Below are 15,819 nucleotides of genomic sequence, written 5' to 3'. Positions count from 1 at the left end.
AGGAGTCCACACCATGTGACTATAGCTGCTTTGCTTTTCATGTGTATGGAATATGGGGAAAAACATTTCAAAAAAGTAGGAAACCTTTGTGAGCTTGGGAGTCCACACATGTATTCTATCACCTCCTTGTCGACACCTCACGTACTCACTCAGCGGCTTGGTACCCTCACATTGCTCAGTAAATGCCCAAAGTGCTCCTGTTCTGTTCCATGCAGCCTGCCTTCCCCCAAAGGGGGCCAGGCTCCGAACACCTTCTTCCTCACTTCCAGTGAGTTAAAGTAAAACAAAAATTTAGCTCCAGATATCTAATCTCTGTGGGGAAGAAAACAAACTAAATCAAATTAATACATGAGTGATACGTACATTTCTTGTGCCCCTGAACAGCGCTTGTGTCAAAAGTATGCTTGGTAACAGAATTAATCCCTGCATGGTACAGTGGTAGATACAGACCTTTTTCCAATGCTCTTTTTGTTTTGTTTTTCTGTGAGCCACGGCACTATGTATCTAAAATGCCTTTTAGGTCCTTGTTACTTAAAATGTGGTCCACAGATCAGGAACATCAGAATGCCCTGGGAACATGATAGACATGCAGGACCTCAGTATCCACCCTAGATCCAATATATCAGAACCTGCATTTTAATTTAGCAAGATCTCTGGGTAATTTGTATTCACATAAAACTTAAGAAACACAGAGCAGTTTAATTAATTGTTATTTGACACATGAGTAGAAGGCAACTTTAGTATAATACTTGGTTGATGATAATAAACTCAATAAACATTCTGGAACAATATGAAGATTAGACACAACTAAATGCTAGTGTATTTATGTATATTACCAAGAAATTGCTATTGAGCCTTAGAACTATCGATTAATGTAATAAGCAAAAATTTTTTAGTGTAAAATATAAAGGAGAGATATTGTGATGAGAATTATCAAAGTAGAAAGGACTCACAGTATAGTATTCCTCACTGCAAACAAATGAACAGTTAAGAGCCCTCAGCTGAATTATGCTTGAAATATAGCTATTTGAATATTTCTGTGCTGAGCCTATAGGATGGTTTTTAAAATATAGTAGGGTTTTTTTAGGCATTTTTACATTTTAGGCATTTGTACATAATGTACATTTTACATTTTTAAATTAGATTTTTGAATGAATTAATGAATAGATTTATGACACTAAATTTGTCCCATATGTGTTTTATAATCTTTTCATGTAATTCTCACTTTCCACTTTTTCCTATGAATTGTGGTGTTTACCTAAAGTGTTACCTGGTCTTTAGGATCGACTTATCTATTGTAATACACCAAAAAGTCAGTCTACTTCCATAGTGAGGGACAAATATTACTGGAAGATAATTACTCTTTTGTTTCATTACTCTTCCAGTATAGCTGTTAAAGACACTCGCATTGGTATAGTTGTTACTTCTACAAAGTAAACAATGAATTTGCAATTAGGCCTTAGATATACTGATATTGCACTCAAACATGGGTGCAATTCACTCCCCAAAATCAACACATTGCATAAATATCTTTGTGACATAAAGAAATGTTTTTAATCATTTCGAAATTGTAAGGGGTATTTATTGCTTTTTCTTATATTTTACAAGTTATATTTTTCCAAGGAAAATTTTTCTAACTAGTCTTTCTTGTAAACTCCACATATGATGTTTCTTGCAACATGCTATTTTTAAAAATAAATCTCTCTTATGATGACCCCATTCCATACAGCCAAGAAGTTTCTTTGAGGCTCTTTTAATCCATTCTGAAAATTTCACCAATCTGTTTGAGGCTGACACACAGTCAATTCATAGGCATAGGATTGAAAAGATGATGTGCATTTTAGGATCTTTCAAGGACTGTATTAGTGTGTACTGCAAAATAAGATTTTCATTTAAGAAAAAACATTATTTTAAAGAATTATGTATATACACACACACACGCACAATTTTTGCAAGCAGAGTGGTATTGACTTAAATCCCAAACAAAGCATATCACTGTCTTGTAAAGGCTGAGCAAGCCCTATCTCCATTATTTGGGTGTCATCAGTGATACAGAGGCTGCAGGAGTCAAGGGAATATGCATGGTCTCCCTGACTCATCCTAATTCAATTCAAGGGGGACTGTCGGTTGAATTTGGTCCCTGTGAGGAGACTATATGAGAAAAATGAGGCTTATCTATCCTGCCCTATATTAGTAAGTCTATTTATATGCACATTGCGTAACAAATTGGGCTCCTAGAAGAATATTATGTGAGCTTTTTTTTTTTTTTTAAAGAGGACAGGGAAAGTAGGCGTAAAAGAAATATATGCATGAAGAAATTTGGGGGGAGGGGAACAAGGAATGAAAGTGACTAGAATGATGTTGTTTCAAGTAATATAAACTCCTATTTTTAACAACATACTCCTATGATAAGAAATAGTACTACTGAAAGAGAATTTTAAAATTTGTACTATATTTTAACTTGAAATAGTTCTAATATCTATGAAAAATAATTTCCCAATTATCTTTGGGCAAATGCATTTGTGCTTAAAACATGTTCTTATCTCAACATTTTTCTATCTCTATTTTTAGTGTAAATAGAGGTGCTTTCAAATAATGTGCATGTTATATTTGGACATTTATCATTTATATAAATATGAATTGATCATACTTGATATTCTAATTGAACAAGTCTTACAAAAATAAATATCATACAGACACAAGAAATAGGACGTTTTATATATTTCCCTTGAAATTACATGATTTTAAAATGATCAAATTATTTAAACTTATATTTATTCTCTCTTTACAATCTTTAAACCAGTTTTTCATGTTTCCTAAGTGATTGCTTGAGCCCTACGTGTAATGGGGAAACCATTTTTTATGAGAATTATGTCTATATGAAGTCTTAAACAACCAATAATGAAATCTGAAAATTCAATATGTTCTTTATTTATATAGTAATCATGATAAAATAGTGGCACTGGAAAATGTCAGTTTATATTGTAGTAACTGTTAGAGCTACAAACCTGACATCTATAATCATTGTCAGTCATAAAAATATAGCAAATTGGGATAAATTTAGTTCAGTCATTCAAACAGAGTGAAGCTTCTTGTCACCTGCTTTCCTTTGTCATTTGAATACCTTGGTCTAAGTTTTCCTTAAAAGAAAAGAAAAGAAAAAAAAGAAAGGTGTTCAAAGAAAAGAGCCAATAGTAGAGCAAAAGAATGATTCAAGGAGCTTACTACACTTTGCCAGTTTGCAGCCTTAAAAGGTGTTAATTTTCTTGTTGTGGTGTTAAAATTCTGCATTGTCATTTTCTAAATAGTGGTAACACAAATAACCCTTGGCATTTTTCACACAATTCCCACCCCATCCCCAGGAAATACAGTACAATAGTCTAGCCTCTTCTGTGAAATGGGGACAATAAAACCTGCTGTGACATAAAAGCCCCTGTGATTGATTGATTAATGTCAGTTAGCCACAACAAAACATCTGGATTAAAGGAACTTTAGAAGTACAGGGCACAATAAAATTTTATTTTATTTTATTATTTTATTTTATTTTATTATTTTATTTTTACCTTTGATTGGAATATAGAACTAGTACATTAGAATTGAAAATTTTAGTCTTGAAATCCTTGAGGAGGTCGTTTGATCATTCCAAATACCACAGTCTATGTCATTTATAGAAAATGTAACATGAAAAAGCCTTTATGATCTCTGTGTGAAATGTAATTTTAAAATGCTGAGTGGTAACTAGAAAATCATAGGTGAAAATCCAATTAACAAACTGAACTGCATAGTAATTCAGGTTATTAAATGCCATTACATGGAAATTATTGTTTAAATATATAAACATTAAATTCTTGCAATATAAAATAATTTTACTAACTCGATATCTCTTTCTGTATAAATCTGTAATAGCATTTTAGTCTTCACTTAGCTGGCCGAAGGTGACTTAGCTTCACAAGTATCCCATGACCTATATAACTGGCAGAGAACACTAAGGTAATTTTACTGCAGCCTGGATGGCATAATTCTTAAAGTACTAATCAGGTGCATCACAGGTGAGAACATGATAATTCCTTGCTGTAGAAAACATGCATTGACAAAGATGTATAAGGGTTAATTGAAGAGATCTAATTGGAAATCTAACATATATACTGGAAGATGTATATTGGAAATCATATAATTGAGAATCTAACATTTTATTAAATTCATGAAAGAAAAGTGATTAAAATGCAGCAAAAAAACAATAGATGTTCCCCTATGAAAACTAAAATTAATGAATATTATCATTTCCCTAATTCATAATTATTCAGATATACCTTTTTAACAAAAAATTAGGAGAGGTGGATTGTGAGTAGCTCTCAATATGCAAATGTTTTATATTGTGGTTTGGGCTGAAGCCTCAAGTTATGATAGCAGAGGGTTAGGAAAATGACCCTTTATATTTAATTTTCTTCCAGGAATATTAATAAGATCTCTAATAGTAGTTCTCATTCAAGAGTTTAGCAGTTGAAATATAATAGGGCAAACAAGCTTCAACTATTCTAGCTTTAAGAGGTAAAACTATTATGATTAAAGAATCCCACTAATTTATACATGCCAAATAAACACCCATAAGATGGAATGCACTGAAGTCAGTAGCTCTATTTCTATATTATACTCAATGGCCTTTGAAAAGAATCTACATGTGCTTCGTTTTGGGGCTTTGACCTGTGGTTTCTGTTAATTGAAGTCTCATGGTCATAAATTTTTATAATGTGATGATATTTGTCTCTTCCTTAACTTTCATCTGTGTTCATACTAAGATTTCATTTATGAGCATAGCATAATAATGGGTCCTGACTACAAGCAAAGCTACCCCTTAGCAAACAGACAATTCCACTTAGTGATAATGTTAATTATGACTAAGCTATGTGTTGTGACTTTGAAATGACTACGGTATGATTAGAATAAGAGTGTGAGATAACTGATGCTTACAAAATGAACTGGAAAGTGGCTGTGCTGCTATGTTTATTGTAAATGTATCAGAATGATGGTTCATTTACTATTTTAAACTAGTTCAGAGCATAAAATATGTGGCAATTGGAACAATGCACTAGCTTTAATTGTAGATTTTGTGAATGGCAAAATGATCATTCACTGTGGTAAAATAAAAGAATCTTCCTGTAACTCACTCTCATTATTGTATGAGGTAATATTTTTCTTTTGACTTTTTAGCTACTTAAGCAGTCCTTTTTATTCTTAGATTTTGTATATTCTAATCATACAAAATACTACCATAAGAGTTGTTTAGTCATTTTAAAACAGTATCAACCTATGGTCTGCTAGAAACCTGTTTTATATTTCACATAGAAGGGATTCATGTATTTTACAGTGGGCTTTGAGGCACTGCACTTTTACTGTGTATATTCACCTGAGGAAAAGTTCGAAAAAAATCCTTACATTTCCATAGATGTGGAAAAATTGCAATGTCAAATGAATTGGTTAAATAATGGAATTATGTATACAATATCTAAGTTTGGTAGGTTTGCTTAGTGATTTTTTTTTTACTTTTAAATATCTAAAAATAAGTGTTCATATTTAAAAAGGAAAGCCATTGTATTCAAAAACAAAAGGTGTTCCTGAACACGCCATCACAGTGCATAACTACATGAAAGAGCCTTCAAGGCATCTTCAGCCCAATACAGAATGGGAAACACGGAGGTTTAAAATAAATGCCCTTTATCCTCCCTGTAAGTTAGAACAAGTTATTCAATCATGCATTAAGACCTTCTCAGACAACCTTTATAGGTCATGCAAAAAAAATTATTTTTTTTGTTCCAAGTGAACTGTTACTATTATCAATGCTTCTAACTTTACTCAGGCATCTGGCGTCGTAGGTACAGCCCATAAAACAAATCTTCGTGGTTTACTGATTTTAAAAGATCAATCAAATATAGATAGTGCTTTCGGGGCCAATATTTAAGGAAAAAGGGTAACCCTTTCGAGAGTCATTCTATCCGGCTCTTGCGTGAAAATGAGAAACGCGTGAGGATACTCGACGGAACAGGAGTCAGAGAAATGAATTGCACAGGGAAAGACAAGTACTACATGCCAAGTTGGAATCAGCAGACAGTGTAAGGGGAAAGGAAACGTTCCACAGCTTGAGGAGCAGCTGGACAGGACTCCTTCCAGCCTCTCCCGAGCAAAGTTTGCAGTTAGGTGAGGTGAAGCGGCTTTTGCCGCAGCCGCGCGTTCGGGCGAGCTCGGGTTCACAGGTTTGGGGCGCGGCGGAAGCAGAAGTGCAAGGACAGCCTGGATCGGCCGCCGCGGCCCGTCCTGCTACTGGAGACAAGACTTCGGCCCGCTAAGCAGACTGGCCTAGGGCTGACTAGGGTGACTAGGGGATCCCAGAGGCTATTTTCCCTTTCTCCCGGCAGCTTCCGTCACCCTGCATGTAAGGAGTGCTCAGATTAATTTTCTTTCCGGTCTTGAGATTCGAATATCCTCTGTCCCGACCTTTCCTATCCGCCCTCTCTGCCCTTCTTGCCAATGTCCTCGCCAGCAAAAGCCTCTGGTTGCGGCACCGGGAATGTAGCCCGTTTAACGCGCTCCGGGGATCTGCTGGGCCGTGCTCTCCTCCGAGGGCTGACAGTGTGTCTCGGACCCCGGGTGGACTCTCCCATCTGTGCATTCTGGTCCCTCCATTTAGCAAAGAGAAGTGTGGAACCTGCGCCGGCAGCTGAGCCGCCTCAGCATTCCCCAACCGCCCGCAACGGTGCCCGAGGCTGCCGGATCCGCGCCCGCACGCCCGGCCGGCCTCCCGCGCCCCCTGCTCGTGCGACCGCCGGGTCTCGGCCGCTCGCCGCCCCGTGCCGTCCGGAGGAGCCGCCAGCCCCTCAGCGCCCGTGAGAGCCGCGTCCGCGGGGGCCTGGGGAGCGTCGCCTTTTCCCTCCCGGGCCGGACCCTGCTGGGCATGCTCAGTGCACCTCCTGGAACCCGGCTCTCCCGGGGCCAGGATCGGGTCTCCGGGTTTTCGCGGCTGCCGAGGGGGCGCTGGGGAGGAGAGGCTGGCAGATAGTCAGCGCCTTCTTCCACGCCCAGCTGCGGCCGCCCGCACCGCAAGATACGGGCCAATCAGGGGCCGGGGGCGGGGCTTATGCCGTCACGCCCTCCCTCTGGGCTTATTGAGAGTTCTATCAAGAAATTCAGTTCAGAGAGAGGAGAGAAGGAGAGAGGGGCAAAGGAGAAGGGAGAGAGGGAGAGCGTGCCAGACAGGAAGGAGCGCCCTAGAGTCTCCGAAGCACGAAAGAGATAACCAATTAGGAATTTTTCGGGCAACTGTCACCCACCCCGAGAGCAGCCAGAGACTCACCATCACCCCAACTCTGACGTTTCCTACAAGAAGTTAGAGACTTAAGCAGTACTGACATCGGAGGGAAATGGTATGTTTGATGCTGTGGAAAATACCCCGGAGCTGAAGAAGTGCAACTGGATGTTGTGTGTGCGTTAAATACCAGAAGAGCTCAGACCCCGTGGGTAATAGAGACGAAATGTGGAGAGAATGACTAACGACAAATCTGTGAATTTGTTCTCTGGAGTTGCTAATTTGCCAGCCCGAAGCAACACATTTTACAAGGAGGAAACGTTTTGCTGCTTCTGATTTCTTCCCAAACTGGTGCTACCAGATGCATGGCTTTCTATGTGCTGAAACAGCTCATTTCTAACTGCAGCATACCGGGAAAGGGGAAAGGTTGAGGCAACTAACGTAAGTATAAAGTTTCACATGCACAATTGTAAATTTTGTGTTTAGATATGTCCTCGGTGTAGACGAGGGATGTTTGTTATTGGGTAGACGGCTGGGGCAGAGCTCACCTACTAGGCTGTATCTGCATCCCTACCTGCATCACTCTGCCAGAACTAATCGCGGGCATCAGCTACCGTGCAGCCTAATGCAGATAAGATTAGAGCCTGGGTACTGACCAGTTCTACTCAAGTAGGTAGCTGCCTGGAGCCTTGCACCCGTTTAAATTGCAGTTAGGAGGGCATCTAAGCAGAAGGCTTTTTACCTGCGTTATTGAGTTGCAGTATTTACGTGTGGCAGATGTTACTAATACTACAACCGGAGATCGGGGTTAAGAAACTGCATTTTCCCCCCCCTTTTATGCTCAGTAGAAAATATTGTGCTGTTACATGGAAATGTTAGCTGCGTTTCACTTATATCTTGGCACTCTCTTCCACCTCTAGGATAAGGAATCCTATGTTATTATATATATTCTAAAAGTTTTAATGTGTTTCTTAATTCTAATGGTGATAATTTGGCAACATGGAGAAATGAGAGCAAGGTCTGGGTTAGAAACTGAAGGTCTTGGTATTGTGCTTTTAGGCAATGAGGTTATACAGTGGCCAGAGACTTGCTTCTGACGCTGCAGCAGCATGTCCGGATGCTTGCTTCCCAGTAAAATTGTATTTAGAAGGCAGTTGAAGAACTGGGAGGAAAGAAAAAAGATAGTCTTTTTATAAGAAAGAGATGACTCAATGTGGCAGAGAAGAAAACACATCACGTATGACATGTGAGAAAGCAGTTAGCAGGAACCATAGCTAAATAGTTAGTGTTTTTCACTGGCTCCCAAAAAAACTAAGGGAGGTGGGTTAGAAGCCAGGAGGCGGGTAAGACGGGGAGGGGGGGGGGCGGACGGAGGGAGAAGGGGAGGTGGGGGCATGGTGGTGGTGGAGGGGAAGAGGAGAACAAGAACGCATGTTTTGAATTAAACAGTGTCCTGAAAACAGTGTGAGTGAATACAGGTAAAAATAGCAGCTGTCTTTAATTCAAAAGTAGATAATTTCATTTTCTCTGGGCAAATGCAACAAGCAGGGGATATTTTGTATTTTTATCCACAGAGTTAAGTTGCAAACAGTGGCAGAACAAACTGCCATGTTTACTAATATGCAGCGGGGAAATGTGTTGTGATATTTCGTGACTGTGTGCTTTTGTTTACTGAAGAATAATGTTGTCTATATGATTGTGTTGACAGTGGCTGTCTCCAAATAAGTCATGAGATGTAATGCATCCTCCAGCCCATGCACGCTTCCTCTTGCAATTCGTGCATCATTCCTCAGTGGAAACCTTTAAACCCTAAAATCCAGGAAAAGAAAATAAATACATTATCATGGACCTGAGGGATTTTTACCTGTTGGCTGCTCTGATTGCCTGTTTAAGGCTGGATTCCGCAATAGCTCAAGAACTTATTTACACTATTAGAGAGGAATTGCCTGAAAATGTGCCCATAGGAAACATACCAAAGGATCTGAACATTTCTCACATCAATGCTGCCACAGGGACCAGCGCCAGCCTTGTCTACAGACTGGTTTCTAAAGCTGGGGATGCCCCTTTGGTGAAAGTATCTAGTAGCACTGGCGAAATTTTCACAACCTCCAATAGAATAGACAGAGAAAAACTCTGTGCTGGAGCCTCTTACGATGAGGAGAATGAGTGTTTCTTTGAACTTGAGGTGGTGATCCTCCCCAATGATTTTTTCAGGCTGATCAAAATTAAAATAATTGTCAAGGATACCAATGATAATGCCCCCATGTTTCCATCTCCTGTCATCAATATTTCCATCCCAGAAAACACTTTGATCAACAGTCGCTTTCCAATTCCATCAGCAACAGATCCTGACACAGGCTTCAATGGTGTACAGCATTATGAATTGTTAAATGGGCAGAGTGTTTTTGGACTGGATATCGTGGAAACTCCGGAAGGAGAGAAGTGGCCGCAATTGATTGTTCAGCAAAACTTGGACAGAGAACAGAAAGATACCTATGTGATGAAAATCAAAGTAGAGGATGGAGGCACTCCACAGAAATCCAGCACAGCCATACTGCAGGTCACAGTAAGTGATGTAAATGACAACAGGCCAGTGTTTAAAGAGGGTCAAGTGGAGGTGCATATTCCAGAGAATGCTCCCGTAGGCACCTCTGTAATTCAGCTCCATGCCACTGATGCAGATATAGGCAGTAATGCTGAAATCCGGTACGTTTTTGGTGCCCAGGTCGCCCCTGCAACCAAAAGACTCTTTGCTTTAAATAATACTACTGGGTTGATTACAGTTCAGAGGTCCTTAGATCGAGAGGAGACAGCCATTCACAAAGTGACAGTGCTGGCTAGTGATGGCAGCTCCACTCCCGCTCGAGCAACGGTTACCATCAATGTCACTGATGTAAATGATAACCCTCCAAACATAGACCTCAGGTACATTATAAGTCCCATCAATGGCACAGTGTATTTGTCTGAGAAAGATCCTGTCAATACAAAGATTGCCCTAATTACAGTTTCAGATAAGGACACAGATGTGAATGGCAAAGTGATCTGTTTTATTGAAAGAGAGGTCCCGTTTCATTTGAAGGCAGTATACGACAACCAATATTTGTTAGAGACGTCCTCTTTGTTGGACTATGAGGGCACCAAAGAATTCAGCTTTAAAATTGTTGCCTCTGATTCTGGGAAGCCCAGTTTAAATCAGACTGCTCTGGTAAGGGTTAAGCTTGAGGACGAAAATGACAACCCACCAATTTTCAACCAGCCTGTAATTGAGCTGTCAGTTACTGAAAACAACCGTCGTGGGTTGTACTTAACAACTATTAGTGCCACAGATGAAGACAGTGGGAAAAATGCAGATATTGTTTATCAGCTTGGACCGAATGCCTCCTTCTTTGATCTGGACCGAAAGACAGGAGTTTTGACAGCCTCCAGAGTCTTTGACAGAGAAGAACAAGAAAGATTCATTTTTACAGTAACTGCCAGGGACAATGGGACCCCTCCCCTCCAAAGCCAAGCGGCTGTGATAGTTACTGTTCTGGATGAAAATGACAATAGCCCCAAGTTTACTCATAATCATTTTCAATTTTTTGTGTCTGAGAATCTGCCAAAGTATAGTACTGTGGGGGTAATCACAGTGACAGATGCAGATGCTGGAGAGAATAAAGCTGTGACTCTTTCCATTCTAAATGACAATGATAATTTTGTGTTGGATCCCTATTCTGGAGTCATAAAGTCAAATGTCTCATTTGACAGAGAGCAGCAGAGTTCCTACACTTTCGATGTCAAAGCCACTGATGGGGGGCAACCACCCCGTTCCTCTACTGCAAAAGTAACTATAAATGTCATGGATGTCAATGACAATAGTCCAGTTGTCATTTCGCCACCTTCTAATACTTCTTTTAAGTTGGTGCCTCTCTCAGCCATTCCTGGCTCCGTGATAGCAGAAGTTTTTGCCGTGGATATTGACACTGGGATGAATGCTGAACTTAAGTATACAATTGTGAGTGGGAACAACAAAGGCCTGTTTCGGATTGATCCAGTAACAGGTAACATCACTCTGGAAGAAAAACCAGCACCTACTGATGTGGGCTTGCACCGATTGGTGGTCAACATAAGTGACCTGGGATACCCTAAGTCTCTGCACACGCTTGTGCTTGTTTTTCTTTATGTTAATGACACTGCTGGCAATGCCTCCTATATCTATGACTTGATTCGCAGGACTATGGAGACCCCATTGGACAGGAACATAGGCGATAGCAGCCAACCCTATCAAAACGAGGACTATCTCACCATCATGATCGCCATTGTTGCAGGTGCCATGGTGGTCATCGTCGTGATCTTCGTCACCGTTCTGGTGCGCTGTCGCCATGCATCAAGATTCAAAGCAGCTCAGAGAAGCAAGCAAGGTGCCGAATGGATGTCCCCAAACCAGGAGAACAAACAAAACAAGAAAAAGAAAAGGAAGAAAAGAAAGTCTCCCAAGAGCTCTCTTTTGAACTTTGTTACCATCGAAGAGTCCAAACCCGATGATGCAGTTCACGAACCCATCAATGGGACAATAAGCCTGCCGGCTGAGCTGGAGGAGCAAAGCATAGGTAGATTTGACTGGGGTCCGGCACCTCCAACCACCTTCAAGCCGAACAGCCCTGACCTGGCCAAGCACTACAAATCCGCTTCTCCACAGCCCGCTTTCCATCTTAAACCAGACACTCCGGTTTCCGTGAAAAAGCATCACGTGATCCAGGAGCTCCCGTTGGACAACACCTTTGTCGGGGGTTGTGACACCCTTTCCAAACGCTCTTCCACTAGTTCAGATCACTTCAGTGCCTCAGAGTGCAGTTCCCAAGGAGGCTTCAAGACAAAGGGCCCCTTACACACCAGACAGGTAAATGAGCACTTTTACTGGTCTATAAGTACTGCATACAAGTGCCCAGTCAACCAGTATTAACGTGCCAGTGTGTCTCTTGTTTTGGTCTAACTTTAGCTTAGTTATAGAGGGGAAAAAAAACTTGACCCCTTTTCTATTCCTCTGGGGCTCAGTCAAGAATTTTTAGAACAGCTTTGAAATTTCTGAGTTCTGAGAGTTATTTAAACTCCCAGTTTCCTTCAAATGGCAAAAGATGAAAAGAGGAAATTATTCCAAAATGTCCCAAGATAACGTTTGCTGAGGAAGAAAACCTGTCCTGATAGGCCAAATTCTGCTCCTGGGGTTTCCAAATTGACTGCTTCAAGATTTTCACATTACCGTTTGATCTCAAAAGTCACCTTCAAATCTCAGGTTTTAAATGATGTTTGAAGGTGTGACTATAATTATGTTACAGCTGTGGTTGCTAAAGGGGTTAATTTTTTTTTAGTCTCTAAAAAAGATAGTAGAATATTAAATGTATATCAACTGTGAAGCACATGATTGTTGATAGATTGCAACTAAGCCATATAGGAAGTCTTCTCTTTAATTTCAGATGATTTTACTGTAATATAGTAAATTGGGGGTTGAATAGAAAGGATTGCAGATTGTCCACAATGGCCAAAGTCCCCTTTCAAAAAATAAAAAAAATAAAAGAAGAAGGAATACTTTCTCCCTAATAGAACTGATTTATACAGAAAAGAATGAATCCATTGTAAATATTCTCTCATCTTGGTAATGCATAAGTGATCTGTCATAACTCATTTTAAACTGTGAAATATGCCATATGAAGAGGGATTAAGAGGCTGAGAAACTCATATTTCAACCAAATCCAGAATTAGTTTTTCTTAGGTCTAATAATTCCTTGTTAATAAAGATTTAAATGCAGCGCTGTCTAATTTATTTCACTGGTGCTTGTCTGTTGCCATGAAATTTGAGTGTCAATAATAGCCTGTAGATGGCACTAGGGTATCATGTCCCTTGTGCTGGCCAGCTGCCAATCCCACAGTAGCAAGGAAAGGGAGAGGGAAAGATCAAGCTGGTACTATAGCCAAAGATACCTTTTATTTAATGATAGTTGCTCTGGAGCAACTAGCATGTCAGTTCATTTGCTTGCTCTTTTGTGATCAGCTCTCACACACCAACTTTCTAGGATTTTGTAATCCAAGTTCTATCTTTGTTGGTATTGAGTCCACCTATGGTGATGACCCATCTGAATTTGTTAAAAATAAGGAACATACAGATTTTAGAGAATCAAGTAAAGCAAAATAAATTTTCAGGATAGTATTGGCAGTCATTGCTTAGTATTTGAAAAGTCAAGAGTTTTTCTTCTTTTTTTCCTGTGGTGGTGGGACGGGTGAGAATGGTCTATTGAAACTCTGTCTCTCACCATCCAATGTTTGTTGCTCTGCAGTGACTTTAAGGTTTCATGGTAGTAAGATATTTATTAAAATAATTTTGGCAGTGAATCACAGAGATTCTTTCAGAACATTAAGTATAACTCCTACGATTTTACAACTAAAATCTACATTTCTTAAAAGATTAAATATCTAGAGCATTTAGAATGTACAAGAGCTTGAATGCACAGGATGAAAGGAATTAAAATAAGTCAGTTTGGAGGTTCTAGAGGAGAATATGAAGTTATTGGATATACATAGAATTTGGAATGAGTTATTTTCATGTTAACTTCATGAGCTTTTTAAAAGAGGTTTGATGTTTTAAAGTTAAGAAAATATCTGAGTTTAGTAGAGGTTTATAAATGTTGGTAAATAGTTAATCATGATGAGAAAAGTAATTTTTGAAACTAAGTGGATTTAAATATAAAGTTGCTATTTTAATGAAAAGAAAACATGGCTTTTTATTATTTGCTTTTAATGGGAAAGTCACTCAAAATACTGATATTTTATGATTTGCATAATATCTTGAAAAATATAACACGATTTAAAACTTTTCATATAAAATCTGAAATTTGTTTTCCAAAGACACATGCTGATATTATTCCCACGTCGTCATCTTTCTTTTCATATTATGTGTGGTGGGTATTATGAGCATTTATGTACAGACCCACTTTTTCTGACTTCTTCCCCAAAGTTGAATCTATATATAGTACAGTGACATAAACGTTAAGTGCATTTCAGCAAAGTATGGGAAAGATCTTTTGTCGAGGCTTAGTCAGTCATAGGAAATTTGTTTGTATGATGTAATCTTTGAAATAAGATGCTGAGTAATTCTCTAACTGGAACTAAAGTGCATTTTAGACATTCCTTGAGACCATGTGTTACCGTGCTGTTCTCCTTGTAGGCATTTCAATGTTCAAATTAGCTATAATTCACTATTATGGTAAAGAGCTACTGAAATGGCTTTGCTTACTTACACCTTTTAGAAGTTTTCATGCTGAGAAAGAAAAATTGCAATGTTGTAGAAAAGGAATACTTCTGGAAGTAAGGACAGGTGATGGTGATAGCAATGTGTACAATTTTACTATGAAAGAGGCATATTTTCTATGAATGAAGAACACACATATATATACTATCCTTTAAATTATTTTTTCACTGAACTATATGGCTGTTATTAAAGATGTTCTAGTTAAGCTAAAAAGTAAAAATTCTTTTTTTTAGCTCCTTCACTTCAACTAGTGGCTTCACGTAAATACAAAATGTGCTCCTGAAGCAACACAATTTTGAAAAAGTAAGGTTTATTACAACAAAAGCTGTCAAAGGAATTTATAAACTAAGATATAATCTGTGAAGATTTTTAATTGAGTGGGCAAAGATTGCTGTTAACAGAAACACCTTTTCACTTTATGGTGCTAGTTGATGTGTGGGGTAAAATGCAAGATTCTTGAGCAAAGGGTTACCAAACTTAAATATCATGAGTTTGTATTGTCTGTGCAATGAAAACATAATGTCTGACATTTACACCATGAGTTTGATTGTAGTGCATTGATTCTTATTTTGTCTGTCCTTTTTTCCCCTGCTGTTTTCCCTCATATGATATAAAACAATCATAAACCACATTCCTCAACCACTCTGTTTTACTAAACTTTCATTTTCCTTGAATATAACAAATCTGTCACTGAATCTTCCACAAATTATTTTTTTATGAATTTTGGGAAGTACCCTTAGTATTCACAGATTGAATGAAATGTCCCTTTTTGAAAGAGCTAGATTATATCTTGATATTTATTCATAAATAAACAAAGTTCACTGTTATAAAGGTTGAGAAGATGACAACATTATCATTTCCAATAGGGCTTTAAATGATAAAGCTCATTGGTATATTTAAATGTCCCTTTTTGAAAGAGCTAGATTATATCTTGATATTTATTCATAAATAAACAAAGTTCACTGTTATAAGGTTGAGAAGATGACAACATTATCATTTCCAGTAGGGCTTTAAATGATAAAGCTCATTGGTATATTTTCTCTAAAAGGAAAATATCTTCTTAATGAATATGATTTTTAAAAGATAACATTAAGTTCTCAAATTGTAAGGTGTCTCAGAATCATTTGGAATGTTTCTTAAAACATGGGTTGTTGGTCCCCAATCCCAGAGGTTATGGTCCAGTATCACTAGGGTCAAGCCTGAAAATTTGCATTGCTGACAAGATCCTAGGTGATACAGA

At 38.7% G+C, this 15,819-nt stretch overlaps 1 protein-coding gene across 9 annotated transcripts in view; it reads left to right on the top strand.

Annotated features, from left to right (window-relative positions):
* The first annotated feature begins 7,043 nt into the window (after positions 1-7,043).
* Positions 7,044-15,819, top strand: part of PCDH9 (protocadherin 9) — a 989,134-nt gene continuing 980,358 nt past the window's right edge. For all 9 annotated transcript variants that reach the window (XM_082365924.1, XM_082365921.1, XM_082365923.1 and 6 more), the window contains exons 1-2: positions 7,044-7,738; positions 9,006-12,176. In XM_082365924.1, the coding sequence (XP_082222050.1) occupies positions 9,141-12,176 (3,036 nt within the window). In that variant the 5' untranslated portion in view covers positions 7,044-7,738; positions 9,006-9,140. The remainder of the gene's footprint in view (positions 7,739-9,005; positions 12,177-15,819) is intronic.

Source organism: Balaenoptera borealis (assembly GCF_965194805.1).
Source record: "Balaenoptera borealis genome assembly, chromosome: 18".
In the NCBI taxonomy this organism is placed as follows: Eukaryota; Metazoa; Chordata; class Mammalia; order Artiodactyla; family Balaenopteridae; genus Balaenoptera; species Balaenoptera borealis.
This window is presented reverse-complemented; position numbering and strand designations above follow the sequence as displayed.